Source organism: Pseudopodoces humilis, chromosome 13 (assembly GCF_049639895.1).
Source record: "Pseudopodoces humilis isolate 2021_Gansu_Grassland_sample_001 chromosome 13, ASM4963989v1, whole genome shotgun sequence".
NCBI lineage: Eukaryota > Metazoa > Chordata > Aves > Passeriformes > Paridae > Pseudopodoces > Pseudopodoces humilis.
This window is the reverse complement of record NC_142212.1, coordinates 3,930,647-3,947,620: the sequence shown is the minus strand read 5'-3', so window position 1 is coordinate 3,947,620 and position 16,974 is coordinate 3,930,647. Positions and strand designations below refer to the sequence as shown.

Sequence of the window (16,974 nt, the reverse complement as noted above, 5' to 3'; positions counted from 1 at the left end):
TACCAGGCAGCCACAGTCACTCTTTAACAGCTCCTACAATTTTCAAGTGCTACTTTTCATTGCAGGAAGATGCAATGCCATTTTCATGAAGAGGGGCCTGTGTCTTTGCAGACCCCCCCAGGCTGTCTTTACTTCTTCCTTAATAAAAGTTGAGATGATAAGCAAGGGCCTGACAGAAAATCCTAAATCCTTTAAGCTGATTGAAGGATCTCAATGTGTGTCTGAATCTACACCTAATTAATGAAGACAGATTGAGAGACTTGGGGCTGTTCAGTCTTGAGAAGGCTTTGGGGGCTGCTGGGGAGCTGGAGAGGGACTTGGGGCAAGGGCCTGGAGTGACAGGACAGGGGGAATGGCCTTATTAAACTGAATGAGGGCAGGGTTAGATGAGATTGGGAAGGAATTCTTCCCTGTGAGGGTGCTGAGGCCCTGGCACAGGGTGCCCAGAGAAGCTGTGGATGCCCCTGGATCCCTGGAAGTGCCCAAGGCCAGGCTGGACAGCGCTTGGAGCACCCTGAGATAGTAGAAAGTGTTCCTGCCCATGGCAGGGGGTGGAATGGGATAAACTTTAGGGTTCCTTCCATCCAGATTTTCACTCCATTCAATTGACTGTCTCCATTCCTTTCAAACAGCTCCAGCTAAATTACCAAAGTTTAATATTTATTTTGTCTTTGCAATGCAGAGCACAGTAGGAATGCCTATTTAAAGGGACAATGGGTTCTTCCAATTTCTTTCCACCACACACCAGTTAACAATTATGGTTAACGCAATGGTTACACCATTCCATGACTATCTGTCTAAATATTCCTCAGACTGTGCGTTCAAGCAAACGATGGACTTTTAATGCCAGCAGGACTCAGAGTCCCAGGTGAATTTGTCATTTAGAAGCTCAGCAGACCCATCCCATCACCCACCCGGACACTCGGCAGCGATCTGGGGATGCAGGAAAAGGCTCTGCTGGCACGCACAGGACCTGTGGTAATGTACCCTTAATTCCCTCCCTTCTCCTCTCTGGATCACCAACTTCCCTGCAGCTTCTGCAGAGCTGAGCTTGAGGATCACGTTTCAGGATGTAATTAGCCTTACAAAGAGAAAAAAAGAAGGGAAAGTGCTTAGGTCGTTTTATTTTCCATGCATAAGCTACAACTTGCAGTGAAATCATTGCTGTAAATAGACAAAAGAAAAACTTTCCATGCTAAAACTTCAACAAAAAGACTTGCTGCTTATAGATGACAGGCTTTAAATGGAGGAGGGGATTGGGAGAAGACGAATTGAAAAAAAAAAGTTCTAATTTTAATAAATGTTTTTATGTTAAGGCTACATCTGCTAAAGTGCATTAGATCTTATTATTTTATATAAATCTACATTAAAGTCATAACACGTGGAAACGAAACCTCTAAATACATAAACCAGCACCGAATAAAATACGTATTTTTTGTTTCTTTTGAAAACACTCAATTTCCTTTTTCCTTATGTGACTGTAAGCACTGGAAAAGATTTCCAGCTGTGCCTTGTCAGCCTCGGGACCGAAGGCATTGTGCTGCTCCTCATTTGCCCGAGTGAGGTTCCAGTGCTCCGAGCACCAGCAGGAGCCGAGGCTCTGCACACAGAACTCAGCCCTGGCTCCCCAGGGGAAGAAGCTATTTCAGGCTTAACTAAGGAATCATCTCATATGTTTCAACAATCCCTACAGTTTCTCTGTTTGTTTTAAAGATATCACTGAGATTTTGTTTCATTTGCAACGGGAGACTAAATGACAGCAAGCAGAATCTGCTGTTAGGTTAGATTACAAGGTAAAATGTTTTACATTTTAAATTACTGCTTAAAGCATGGTGTTGAATGGCTTAAACTTCATGTTAACTTTGCAAATATGTAATATTTGAAATGAAATAATGTGGGCTATATTTAGCAATACTGAACAGAATTGCCTTTCTAGATAAAGCGTGCAATTCCCGTTGAGCTGCTTTTTGTTCTGTCTGAATGTTTGCCGTGAATATCCAACTTAAACTAGTGGAAAGTGCAACTGGTCTGGCTGCTATGGATAAATGTAACTCATTTCTGTGTAATGCTTTTAAAAAAGAGTGAGTGAAAAATCTCGGTAAAGCACTTTAACCCTTGTGTGTCATGAGAAGTCACGCTGACATCTTAGAAACGTGTTTGAATTTTGACTTAATGGATAAAGATCGATTATTTAATAAATTCTGATACTCTGGTATTTCTAAAGGGTCTCTCCTTTAAAAATTAACTATTTCCATTAATATAATAGCAAAGTGACAGTTACTGAAGATAAAGGTACAAATTACCAAACATATTACAAAGTCAAAGTGAAGGTAATAAAGATGCTTTCACATACCCTGCCTGATCTAAATATTAATGGGTAAAATGAAAAAAGGTATAGCAATGCAGCCATGTTGAGTCTACTTGGCAGCGCTAACAATTAATAATTTCATTACACTGGCTATGTATAATTTTATTTTACTATGAAATGATTTATTATAGAAGTCATAAATTGAATAGGCTGAATTTTCCCCAATTTAAAAGTTAGCTGGCCCTATACAAAATACAGCCTCCCAAGAGATAATCTGAGGATCCCAGACATGGCAGGAAAGGCCCAAAGCACCCAAGGCCTTTCAGTCTGGGCCTTAAAATGTGAGGCAGCACTTGTTAACTTAAGCCAAGGAAAGGAACTCAGTAGCTCACTGTTGTGCATGCAAAGGACACTATTTGGTTGAAAGTAGCAATATTAAGCTTTCAGTGCCCAGGAGTTAAATTGATGTAACAAAATAGCATATAAACTCACATACATGAACAGGACTAATTTCTAAAGACATTTTTTTGGGGGGAGGTGTGGTGTGTTTTCTGTTGTTTTGTTTCTGATTTTTAAAAATTTGTATTTAAAAAGTTCTTTAAGAAACGAAGTTTCAATTTAAAACAATTTTTTTTACTATAGAATTTTACTCTTTAAGTTCCTAGCCAAACATCTTTTAATGTACATTAACATTTGTACAGTTAATGTAATATAATTCACTCTATATTATTCCTGACTTTTAAAAATAAATGGAGAAGGGAAAAGTATTTCAGTTATGCCATTATGTGCCTCTGGTCACAGGAAAAAATGGTTAAATGTTAAAAAAGCCCAAGTGTAATGTAGCAGCATTGTAATTGCATAGCTATGGTGTTATTATAGAGTATCCCAGAAAAATGGGACCATAATTAAGATGTCAGAAACTTGACAGAATGGACACACATGGTCAAGCCTTTCCTTTGTACATCCAATTTTCCCTGCGGGCTCTCGGTGTGTTTCAGCCCAGCTTGTGGAACAGAAGTTTCCTGTGTAATTTTACAGCCATTCGTTACCACGCAATTCAGACACCAAATGCTTTGGCTCATTTGTCCTGAGGGACTCAGAAATGAGCGCTTTCTTAACAAGAACAGGCATTTTCAATGGAGAGGACAAGCTTCTGCATCTATCTGAGATGTTAACTAACAGTAATTGCTGTAAATAAAAAGCTATAGAGTCTATACAGCATTTTGGAAGCGATTTCTGAGGGGCAGAAAGCAGCAAACTAAAGTTTGGATTCATTTCAAAACCTTCTATTCCAGGAGATGCTGTGAGAATTTTTACCAAAATTTGTAATTTGTACCAAAAATGTGACCTGTTCTATAAATCAGAAAATACCAAGATGAACAAGCTTTTTAACAAAATCTAATTCAGGCAAAACCACAGTTCAAGTTCCTGAAACAATACTGTCCAATATTTACACAATATAATAATAATAAGATTAACTCCAAAGTGAAAGATGACATGTAAAGCCAGACTGATGAACATTAAGAAAAAGCATTTTTTTATTCCCCTCAGAGAAAAACCATGCTCTAAGCCTTGTTTTGGCCACAAAACCCAAGAGCTCCAAGTCCTTTGCTAATTCTCCCTCTCCCAAGAACACAAATGTCTCCTGTCTCTGCTGTCTCAGTTAAAACAGGCCACGAGACAGCATAATTTCCTTTTTGAAAGAATTATGCAACAGAGCTCTGACAAATCATTAATGAGCCTGGATGTACAGGGTCTTATTTCCACACTGGTACAGCAGTCCACTGCTGGATATCCTTCCTGTGCATGCTCCTGAATCCTGACTGCTCTGTTTTGGAATGCCACCTATTGGTGACAGTAAATGTATTTTTTCTGTCACAAGCATAAGAAGGCTCAATTATTTTGAATTTTTTTAATAAGTAAATGCAGAACACAACCTATTCTAGATCAGCCTTACCACAGCCTACACTTAATAAAAGCTTCCACTGGAGAAGCAGTTGTGGGATATCACAAATAGCACAAACTTCCCCAAGGTCTCCTCTGCAGAATCAAGTAGATCCTGCTAGAGAAGAGGATGGCCAGAGATGGATAGAAAAGCAACATCTCTTCATTTACAGTAAAAAAACCACCTTGCACAGAAATGCCAACCCAAAAGCATCTGGGGCAGCACATCACAAATGAATTGGACATTTTTCTGTTACTTTGCCATTCCCACATTCAGAAATTACGACACTCTGGAACAAATAAAAAAAAAAGCAAGACACAATTTTCAGAAGTCTCAAGGAGTTCCTTGCTGGAAGCAGCAACAATTACTGAACTTCCAATGCCTGCTGGCACTGCAAATCTAAACCACCTCTTCAAATGCAATCCCACACACAAACCAGCACGTGTTTGACTGTGACTGTTAAGAATCACTAAAATCAAATCGGTCCCTGAAGCTCTCAGAGGGCGATTTCCTCCCTAGGGGAAGCTTGGTTACATTGACCTACCACATTATTGGTTCACCTGTCTTGGAAAGTGCCATGTATGAGTGACATGGTCCTTAAAGCTTTCCAGGTACCTGATTTCCCTATTTTTTCCCATTCCAGGACTCTGTTGGACCCATAGACCATGCAGGCACCATCACTGCTCTGTTATTTCTTGCTTGTCTTGCTGTGCACTGATTTTTGCCCAGCTGAAGGCGGTGCTGGCAGGAGGCAGAGGAGGAGGAGGATGCACAGGGGGCTGGGGAGGAGCCCCTGGGCAAGGCACAGGAACCCGAGGGCACCCGGGATGGAGCCCAGGATCCCCCTCATTAACATCGATGACAGCGTGATGGGCGTGTTTGACTCCCTGGTGGGGCTGGGGGAACACGAGAGCACCTACAGTGTCTTACCAGGTGAGAACAGAGCCCCTCTTCTACTCCTGGGGGGGCTGACTTTTCATTTCAGACCTATAAACTCATTAAAACTTTATTTTAGCTCTACTTCCACACATGCCTGCAGCCTTCTGCAGTAATTTTGTTGTTAAGATTATGAGGCTTTTTGATTGAACACTGTTTGCCAGGTATCAGCAATATTTCCTGCAAATTTTCTTTTCATCATTATTTAGTTTTTGAACTTAACTAACAAAAAATATGTTGGGGTATTTTCATAACTTCCAATGTGTAGCAAGTTTGAAGGCCATTTTGAAGAATTTATTGCTTAATATATCTTCTAAGTCAATTAACATTTCACTGAGGCCTCAACACCAGTAACAGCAGTGTTAATTAAAATAGACTCACATTTTGATTTTTACTTTATGTATGGGTTGCATTTTTGAAAAGCACATGCAAACTTGCAGGAATAAATCTTGATTTTGAAATTACCTTAATAACACTTAATGTGGAAGTTACACTACAAACAAGACCCTTGTGATGGAAAACTGAGTTAAAAGAGAAAAATCCTACTCATTCCACACGAGACCACTCTTATGCTCCACTTATATTGAGAACCCAGATTTATTTAATAGAAGTTCAATAGTATGACTTATATAAAACTTGCCTTTTTGGTGATCCAGAGGTTTTCACACTGCTGTAGTAATATGTATTATGGATACAGATATTTCCATTCCTCCATCAAGAGATCACACACCAAGTAAAATCATCATATGCAATTTAATGAATTTTATGGAAAAAAAAGAGAATGCTCTGATTACCATATTCATATAAAATGGTAATAATCTATTTTTATAAGCAAGAATTTAAGTCTTACAGTGTGTCACACAACAGATGTGACCACTGGGCTAAGAGGTCTCAAATAGCCAAACATAAAGCAGCCACATTTTCTCCACAATTACTGTTTGTTGTGAGTCCTTACTTCAGAAAGGCTGAACCATTTCAAATCAAATATTTGAAAGGAAGGGGTTTGAATAGAAAAACCAGCAAAACTCTGGGCTACACCATATCCAGTGTCTGTTAAATTGTATAGATATTACTGATGCCAAACCTTTAATTTAAAAGTATTTTTAAAATTAAACAGAGGAAAATAACACGTAAGTAGCATACACTTCATGTAAAATATTCCAGAGTTTCTGTCAGGACCATCAGTCATGCTGAAATAATGCACAGCTCTTCCCCCTCCCCACCCCGCTTGTTTCTTTCTATCTGGACTTGCATCCAAAAGCTGAGCTAAAACCACTGAACTCATTTTATTTGGAACTCCACGCTGAATTTACACCATATTTCCAAAGGTTAAAAGTCCTATGCTCATCTGCCAAAGACTGGAACCACAAGGTATTTTTTAGTCTAGCTTTTAAAGTTCAAAATTTTTTCAAGTTAATGTCAGATTTGGAAAAAACAGAGTCTATTAAATAATAGAACACTATTATTAATCATGCTTCAGAATACAAGAAAATGAAATACAAATATTAATTTCCATTCTCTTAGCTACTTGTTTTGCTCTTAGTAGACTAAAAAAAAAACAACCCACCCAAATTTACAGATATATGCAGGATGAAAATTAACAGCTACATGGAGGTTTAACAGTAACCAGACATATCTAAGATTAGAATCACATGAATTTAAATTAAATCAAACAGTTGGCCACAACATGAGATAATTTGCAGTTGTCCATTAGGTAGAGCAGAGTAGGATGTTCACTGCTGCACCATTTCTGATCTTTCACCCCCCACTTCTCCCTGCTCACACCACCAGGCTGAAGTGACTCAGTGGTCAGGAAATTTGAGGAGCATCTCAGCACAGCCTTTTGTGCCTCACAGGGGTTCTGGGAATCCCAACAGTGCCAGACAGAAGTTCTGCAATGCACCACAAGGGTAAAACCTTTGTCTTTGAGCACACACTGCTCCTGCTTTTATGCAACTCTCAAGTACACAGAAAAAAAGGGATCATTTGTTAAAGAAGCTTGCAGAGGCCAAGCCTGATAACTCATATCTTTAGGCTTATTCAGACAAGATTTGCACCCACTTCTGAAACACTCTAGTAGCTAAAACAAAAGAAAGAATTTTAGGAAGCACAGAAGAATTTCCTTCTCAGGCCAGAGTATGCTCCTTTGGAAGAACTGATGTTTTATTGTTTAACATGAGAAAGTGCAGGATTCTTTTTGTGTTTCTTTTGGAGATTATTGAAAAGAAATACTGTGGTGTACTGGCAAGCACATAAACCCCAAAGTCAGGATCCAGCAAAGAGCTGGATTGCAGATACCTGGGTGGAATGACAAAGGACTTAAAGCCAACTAGCACTTGGCCTGGGCTAATTCCTCTCCTCCTCCAATTGACATGGCTGGAGTTGCTTAGAGCATTTTATGCAGTTGAAATGATGCAGAGATGTCCTAGACCTTGAAAAACCAAGATGCAACTACTCAAAACTTTAATTTCTTGCCTTTTCCATCCTAAAAGCAATTTAAATCAAAGCATTTTTTTAAATATATGGAATATAGAGGATCATCCAAACTGAATGAGTCTGATAGCTCATTTTTATTGGAGAAAACAGATTGCTATCCTCTGTCTTTGAGTAGAAGGAAAATGGAAGAAACTTTGTTATGAAGTAGGACTACTTTGAAAGATTTTGCAAAATGCCTCATTTTGAGACAAATACTAATCCCAGAGACATTTCAAACCAAATATTTCCCAAATAGTCTTACAAGGTTATTTAGAGGCTATCCTGAATATTCTTACTAAAACTAAACACCTAGGCATGAAGCAGGGCAGAGTGTGGGAAAACCCTTCAAAGAACCCCTCCAAAAACAATTTGTGTACCACAAGTGAAAGTCTCCTGGCACACAGATTCAGGTAATATAAGATGTTCCTACCATTTTAATTTTCATCTGAAGGAAGAAGTCAAACTGAATAGGAAAAGAGGAAATTTCTTTTTCTTTATGTGCAGGGAGAACAAAGTTAACTTGGGAATGTGTTTTCATCTCAAAACAACACTTCAGCAATGCATTCTTAGGTTGATTAGAAAGAGGAAAAGGAAGGTGTGAGGGACTTCAGCTTCTCAACAAGATTTAGAGGTACACGCAAAAATAGGAATATTTGCATGGGATGAAGAATCTCAGCCTTGGTTTTCCTCCTCTCAAAAGACAAAAAATAAAAAAGCATTGTGCTAAAGTGCAGTATTTATCCTGGAGTCTGGGTGAGAACTGCCCAGGGAAGATTCTGCTGAGGTAAACTCCACCACTGGAAGCAAAGTGAGACTGGGATTAATTTCCTTCCTAAATCTCCATGTTCTCCAAATCACTTGCCTACTGAATATCTGACTGGAGCTTACAAAATTACATTTCTTTCTAAAAATTTCAACTGGTACCCTGGGGAGATCGCAATCTTTTGTAGATACATGTCCAGAAACTCAAGAGACAGAGTATTTTATGGCACAAATTGTTCTAGATTGCTGCTTTTCTAGCAAAGAGGGTTTTTTAAATGCTTTTTTTCAGATAATGATATTTTTGCCATCTTATCAGTCACCCCAGAATGGACTTTAATTCCACCAAGCCTATGAGCTGTCACTATAAACTGAATATTTTTACCTCCCCAGTTCCACAAGGCCTTACTAAACCTTTCTCATTTCATGCGCAAGATATTAGAAAAGCTCTCTAGTGCACAAGAGAGGAATAGATGAAGGTCTGGAAAAAAACTATACAAGTTTTGCATAACTGGAGATTACTAATAAGCTGAAGAAAATGCAGTGATGAAAAGTAAGGAATTATGATAAGAGCCTTTGAATAGGGTGCATTTTACGTATTTTCCAAATGAGAACAAAATAGCAGTGCTTCTTTCCAAAGTTTTAAATGAACACTGCTGGTTTACTTTTAAGCTGTTTTACTCCAATTTCCCATTTTCTGTTCCTAGGGAAGAAGGGGCAGTGCACAGCTAACGGGATGATCATGTTCGACAAAGCCGTGTGGTCTCCCAAGCCCTGCGTCACCTGTCTCTGCTCCAAGGGAGAGGTGATCTGTGACACAACCACGTGTCACCCTCTGAAATGTCCCCAGACCATCATTCCTGCAGGAGAATGCTGCCCAGTGTGTTCTGAGACTGGTATGGGACACCATAGATTTACTGTTTTGAAACTGCCTGGTTTAAACCCTTACATAAACACTGCATTTAATGATCCCATGAGCTACAAGGTACACATTATCCTGAATTCCATGATGAAAGCAGCTCTTCACAGTTTCTGTTCGAGTAGACCTCGATTTCTCCAAGTACTCTGTTGGATGAGTTTGATACAACATTTAAAGAAAAGATGATGCTAAGTATGCTATAGTAAAGATAACTGTATTTCATTTTTTACTTCCCCTTTCTGCTTCCCCCTCCCTTTACAGAATTTTGTAAATGTACAAAGAAATAATATCTATTTATATTTTCTAGCCCACTTCCATTTACAAAGGATCTATCAATAACTACTGGCTGTTACTGTTGTGTTAGACATACAGAGTGGTAAATCTTTCTTAGGAGTACAAAAACATGCAGCAGTTTGATGTAAATCAAGAGCAGAAAGTCAATTCACAAGAGAAGCCACAGAACTACAATCTTGGTTTTTCACAATAATTTAAATAAAATCAGTACCTTTAAAAAGAAAAGGAATGGAGGAGATAAATATCAGATGTGATTTCCTTCCTTCCCATACTCCCAATATTTTATATACCTGCAAAGTGCTGCACTCAGTCTCCTCCTACTGTAAGAAATATTTATCCTCATGTGTATGTGCATGTGACACTGAGATGAGACATCATAGGAATTCACTCTAGAACTGTGAAAGTCATGTTGACTGAGACATTTAAACTCCTTTTATTAGAATTGTCCTATTATGGAAGTAAAAAATGCATTTTGGTAATGGAGTTAATGCATTTCCCTGGTGAGATCCCCACCTGCAGCCAACTCCTCCCCTGACAGTTCCTTCTGGAGGAGAACAAGACTTGACCTTTGTGAATTTTTTCCAAATTACCTCCCACTCCCAGACACATTATTCTTCCTCTTTAGACACCTCCATCAACACAAAACACATAATTAAAAAGAAGTCAAAAAGGAAAATAATGAAGGCTATATGAATTTTTTCACCTTTTTGTCTAGAGTTGTCAGGAATCATAGCTGTGTACAAACTGTTCTGTATGGCTGCCTCAATCATTTCTCAGTCAAGTGCCGCCTTTCTCAAGCAGCAATTTAATTCTTTGAATTTTTATTCTTTGAATTGTATTATAAGAGGAATAATATTCTATAATCATAATTTTTTACTGTATGTGGGAAACAGTGCTTACTAATATTTTAGTTTCATCAGACTCTTTCGTGTTGTTTTGGTTTTCTTTTCTTCATTAGCCTCCTCGTTGGACTCCAGTGTAATTTCATTGGACGACATCAGTGAATTGTCTGGTGATTCCCCAGACCCCAAGGACCTCGACACCACCAGTGTTCTGCCATCAGCACAAACTCAAATGGAAAAAGATAAGCTGCTTCCAACAGAAGTGATAGAGATTAGAGACAAGGAGGGTCACAAAAAAGGGGAAAAGAAAAGAAAAAGGAAAGGCAAAAAGAATCGCCAGAGGCACAAAGGGCGTCGCAGACAGAAGCTGCCTGTCCCCAGAACGGGAGCTGCAAGAGATGTGCAGTATGAAAGTGATGAAGATGATGATGCTTTCAGAATTCCATCTCATTTCCCAATTCCTGTTCCACCCATAGAAGCTCCTCCTTTGCCATCTGGATGTTCCACCTCAGACACCACAGTGAGCTGCATTAATGCCAAACTTACACAAATACCTCCCATCTCAGATCCAGACCTAACAAGTTTAGACCTTACAGGTAATTCATGGGTCTACTTTGCATGACTTTTGTAACATCATCCACCCTACATGCAGTCAACAGCACTGTTAATGCTTTGTCATTCCTCAACACAGAAGTTTTCGAACTAATTTTACAGCTAAGCCTTTAAAACAAGAAATGAAAAACATTAGACCTACATGCCAGCGTTTAAATACTAAGATGAATATATCTACACAAAATTACTGTCCATAATGCTATTTTTTGTGATATATTTTCTAGGTGCAATATTACACACTTCAGGTACAGACTGTAATTCATAATTCAAACATTTTTTTTTTGCCTTCTGTCTCAGGAAATAGCATCACTACTATCTCAGATGAAGCATTCAATGGGATACCTAATTTGGAATGGATTGATTTGAGTAAAAATAACATTACCTCTCCTGGCATAGGTCCCAAAGCATTCAAAGTAAGAAAGCCTAACTCTTTTGCTACCCTTTCAATAATTTTGCTTAAAATAATGTTTTTTGCTTCTCAGTTTATGGATCTAAACCATTTTCCATTGTCTATAAGTAAGCAGTGTATGATTCAACAGCTACTTTGAGAAATCTCTCACCATAATCAAGAATTAAAATTAAGATATGATAATTTTTCATACTGAATTTTCAAGCTGGCTTAAGCATAAAAATCCTCAGTTACTGAAAGTTGCTGTCCTTCTGCCTAAGTCAATTTGCTGACCCACAGAAAATCATCGGTTTGCTCACAAAAGAAGAGGATAGGCACATAATTTCTAAATGCATGTACTTTGAAGCCTTAAATACTGCGCAGTGTATTGAGGCAATACCTCCACAAATCACAGAGAGTAGCAGGAATGCAAACAGTGATCCTGGGGAACTGCAGCAGGGCTGTGGGGAAGCTCTTCCAGTAACACGTGACACTATCTGGCACTTTTGTTACTATTTCACAGAAACTAACCTAATTAATTAGACTGACAGGAGTAAAACAATACTTTTAAATTCAAAACACTGGATACTACTGCACTGCTGCTGAAAAACCGTACAAAATGTGTGTTTAAGAAAACCTTAACTGAATATTTAACTGCACATTTTGCACTTTGATAATCTAAGTGCTCTTCTTCATCCCTGTGATAAGATCCTGAAAAAGCTGAAACGTTTGTATTTGGATGGAAATATGCTGGTACTTATTCCCTCTGAATTGCCATCAACTTTGGAAGAAATAAAAATAAATGACAACCAACTTCATGCCATTGATGAAGACGGCTTAAAAGGTATTTTAAAAACTAACATCAATCATATGAGAAGCTAAAAATAAATTTGAAAAGCTGAGTGTTGAACCAAATGTGCCTGGTTTGACATAGAAAAGTAATTGCTAGCTTTAAAGTGCCATGTTTTCAAAAGGCAACAAAAGCTGAAAGATTTGCATGACAAACTATTTTAAAATTATATTTTCCCTTATGCAACTGCTCCTCTCCCAAAGCAGTTTATATTAAGGGTCACTAAGTGGAGGTGAATTTGCAGCATGTTGAAGACACCTATTATCTCCACCTTTAACCTGATGGCTTTATGTGTGATGAAACCATTTCAGTTATTTTTAAATTGAAGTGAACAGAATTTGATGCCCATGAAAAATAAAGGAGAATATAACTGGACTCAACCACGACCATTTTAAGCCAGTTTAAACACAGGCTGTTAGAAAAAAGAGAAAGAAAAAAGAAAGGGTACCATCTGTGTCAGAATTTGATGGACTTTTTTGCTTCTTTTCCTCTCCTGCCAAAAGGGTCCCATCTAAACTGGCTCAACTGCTGCCCTTTCCATTTGAACTGGGAGAGGAAAATGTAAATAAAGCTGCAGTCAATCTCTAAAGCTCTACAAATTTATAAACAATATAATTCCATGATTATGACATAATAAAATCAGTTAATTTTATTTTTTCATTGCTGTGAACTGATCTGGGTAATGTTTAAGACTGTTAAATGATGAACATTTATTTTAACAAGATATAAGATGGCATTAATTAACTGAAATTAAATTTTTTCTCCTTAGATTTAAAGAACTTGGTCACCCTGGAATTAGAAGGAAATAAACTTAGTGAAGCAAATGTCAGTCCTTTGGCCTTTTATCCTTTGAAAAGTCTTTCTTATTTGCGACTGGGAAGAAATAAATTTAGAATTATCCCACAAGGTCTTCCTGCCACTCTTGAGGTAAAAAGAAAACAAGACAACTGAAATAAATACTAATAACAACAACCCCCCCAACAAACACCCAAAAAGATGCAATTCCTTCTGTTTGCCATTTCAAAGCAATCTGTATTCTCACAAATGAGAAAACAAAACAATTGCTTTGAAAAATTGTGTTTCTGAAGGTCCCACTCCAGCTACAAACTGACTCTGGTTCAGATTGAGAATTAACAGACAGACCAGGTAATACAGGGGGTAGGCAATTGCTCTGTTTGGAATTTGCAGTGGGAAAACTCAGCTTATTCTGATCTCACAAATTTTCTTCCCAAATGTACTTACAGGAGTTATATCTTGAGCATAACCAAATTGAAGAAGTATCAGAAATTTGCTTTAACCATACCAGAAACATTAACATCATTGGGCTAAAGCATAACAAATTAGAAGAGCACAGGATAGCACCTTTGGCTTGGATAAACCAAGAGTAAGTACCAGACATTTAAAATACATTTATTTGATTTTTCTCTGTTCTTAGTGAGTCAGATAACCAAAGAAATACTTGCACTTCATTACTTCTAACTTAGAATTGTAATTATGCTTTGTTTTCCTACACTAATTTTTCTAAATTTCCTTTGCTTAATTGTGTAATCTAGAAGATCTTTTACCTCAAATCTGTACCATATTAACGTAAAAGTCAATATTTTTTCTGGCCACCCATTCAAAAATAAACATTAATTATAAATAATACTATATACAATCATATGGTAATTTAGTATTGATACACAATTATCTCATGGGTAATTTAAAAATAATTTAATACTGTCCTAGCCTTATTTCCCATTGGATTAAAAATTATTAAAAGTCAATAAGACACAGGAAAGACCATACAGCTGCATTGTCTAAGCACAGAATATAAGCAGAGCGATCAATGAGAATGCAAGCAGTAAAAGATGATAGTGCTTTTGATTTTCCTGCTAAAAAATTTGCCAAGCTGAGCAGGGTACCTGGCCATCACTGGCAGCTGCAGCTTTATCCCTTGATTCCTGAACTTGCAAATTCCTGAAGCTGAAAACAATCACACTGTTACTACTGACAGCATCTCTCATCCCTGGAAGTGAAGTACATGGGACTGATTCATTCACACAATTCCATTTCAAATGGGCTTCAGAACAAAGCTTACAACTCCCTGTTAATGGGATAATGACTGAAATCCCAAGGTTATTCCAGGTCTTCAGTGTAACTCATTATTGCAGCAATCCCAAATTAGTCCATTGGGATTCCCCTGTTCAGGCCTCCCCCCTCATTACTGAAGATCTCTTCCCATCAACAAAATCATTGTGCTCGATTGGTAATTCATGACTTCATTCTTTCTATTCCCAGAGTAATTATGCATGACCATGTTCCATAAAATGCATTCTGCCCCATTAACAGAAACAAATTTCCCTTGGCAATTTCATTCCCTGGTAATGCCACGAAGCAAAGACTTGTACAGAACACAGCACTGCCAGAGGAGGAGCTCAGAGAGGTTTCAGCCTTTCTTTTCTTTTCTCCTTTAATGCAGGAACTTGGAGTCAATCGATCTCTCTTATAATAAGTTATATCATGTTCCCTCCTATCTGCCAAAATCTTTACTCCATCTGGTACTTATAGGAAATCAGATTGAAAGAATTCCAGGCTATGTGTTTGGCCACATGAGGCCAGGGCTGGAGTATCTCTACCTGTCCTTTAACAAACTCACTGACGATGGCATCGACCCAGTGTCATTTTTTGGAGCTTACCACTCCCTGAGGGAGCTCTTTTTGGATCACAATGAACTGAAGGCTGTACCCTTTGGGATTGATGAAATGAGAAAACTACGTTTTCTAAGACTGAACAACAATAAAATAAGGTACTTTCCAAGTTTTTTGTTACATTAATGACATTAAAATAAATAAGACATACTTTGCTTTAGGAATTTGTTCTTTTTAAGTAAATATTTGTTAGAAAAGTATAAAGGAGGAGCTGAATCCTGAGTTTTCTTCTGCAGTATTCCTTAATATGATAAAAGTGAGATTTCACCCCTCCTCACAGTTATTCAAAATACTCATTACCAGCAATCACCAGCTTTTCTGCTCCTGGAGCAGAGCCCAAAATGAAAACAAAATAATGGGAGGAGTCAGCAGCTGGAGTCACCTGGTGAGCAGGTTCCACCAGCCCCAGCTGTGGAGCCACACGTGCGATCCAGGCCCTCTGTGCTGTTTTGTAAGGCAAAGGAATGACAAAGAGAGAATTCCCGTGTGTCAGACAAAGTTTCCATTCAGCAACACGTGGCAATACTTTCCTCAAGAAAACTCAGTATATTATATAAATGAGAAAACAATGTAAGAAGACAATGTTGCAAAGAATGGCTTTTGAAAGTCCTCAGTAAATATGTAATCGAGAAAATTTAATGTACCGACTAACATTTTCAAATATTTAAGTAGACATCAACTCTAAAATAAATGATGAAGTTAAGAGTTATCTAGAATGATTATAACATGATTCCTGCCCTGTGTCACAGGACAGTGCCCCCAGAACGCATCTGCAGGACTCAGACCAACCACGAGGACGAGCATGACCATAGTGAGGAGGAGAATGAAGATTCCCACTTGGAACACGTTCACCTTGAAAACAACTACATCAACACAAGGAAGCTTTCCCCACATTCATTTTCATGCATAAGATCCTATTGCAGTGTTGTTCTTAAACCACAGAAGACCAAATAAACCCCCCAATTTTGCATTGCAACCCCCATCTCTAGAAATGCTGCTTTATTTATTCTCTCTACTCACTGGTTTGCTTATTTCTGATTTAAACTCTTCCCACTACCATAAATATGATACTCTATATTATATACTGAAGTAAGGTACCAGTGTGTGTCTTCATATTGTTACATTATAAAACCATTAAATGTAAAAATTGAAGCTTAAGATTATGACATCTATTTTTATTTCTATTAACACTATTCTACTTAAACACAACAGGTCAAACTGTGCCCCCAGGCACACCTTCTATAAGATCAGATTTTAGGATTTAAGAATATAACTAAACCCTCAACTTGGTCCTGTCTTTTCTAACTGAATTTAAAACATTTTAAGTGGTATCATCAATGGTAAAAATTGTACATAAAAGATAAAAGTACTTGAATGATGAACATTCTAGCAAAGCAGGAATCAAATTTCTTAAAACACACACAGGAGTGGATTTTCAACCTAACATTTTGCAGTGTTAAGCTCTCTTCCAAGTGAAATGTTAAGAAAAAAAGTTAAATTGTTTGTTTTAGATGACCTTAAACACTTCCTGTATTCAAACACAGATTCTGATGACCTAGAGGAATGAGCAATTAATATCTATCTGGATGTTTTTTTATAACAAAGCATATTTTAATTTTTTAAAATTATTTTTAAAGTCACAGTAACAGGTTCCATTCATTTGCACCATAGTTTGTTAGATTTTTATACTGTACAGGATGTGTAGTCTTATAATAAATTTAAGAAAAACACCACATATTGCTGCATATCATTCAAGTAGATTCTTCTCTTACCAAACATTCAGACTCATAAGACCAACAAGAAATTCTCCACTGGAATTTGCAGGGGATACCACCACTAAAATACAGATGAATCAAGATTTATTATGGCCATTAACATATTTTTTTCTCCAATATGTGCTTTTTCACTATTAAGACACCATAAAAGTGAATTTTTTGCAAGTAATTGGACTGAGAT

At 37.7% G+C, this 16,974-nt stretch overlaps 2 protein-coding genes across 6 annotated transcripts in view; one reads left to right on the top strand and one right to left on the bottom strand.

Annotated features, from left to right (window-relative positions):
* CENPP (centromere protein P) overlaps positions 1-16,974 on the bottom strand; it is a 111,670-nt gene that overhangs the window by 15,841 nt on the left and 78,855 nt on the right. The gene's annotated exons all lie outside the window — the stretch shown is intronic.
* ECM2 (extracellular matrix protein 2) lies at positions 847-16,775 on the top strand. Of its 2 annotated transcripts, none has more exons than XM_088061822.1 (10): positions 847-978; positions 4,897-5,186; positions 9,131-9,319; positions 10,595-11,074; positions 11,388-11,503; positions 12,187-12,322; positions 13,098-13,255; positions 13,573-13,712; positions 14,790-15,116; positions 15,768-16,775. In XM_088061822.1, the coding sequence occupies exons 2-10, from the start codon at positions 4,919-4,921 to the stop codon at positions 15,970-15,972; spliced, it is 2,019 nt and encodes a 672-aa protein (XP_087917948.1). In that variant the 5' UTR covers positions 847-978; positions 4,897-4,918; the 3' UTR covers positions 15,973-16,775. The 2 variants fall into 2 exon arrangements, with proteins under 2 accessions (XP_087917948.1, XP_005522354.1); XM_005522297.3 differs by lacking the exon at positions 847-978 and adding an exon at positions 1,603-1,793 and having other exon boundaries at positions 15,768-16,774.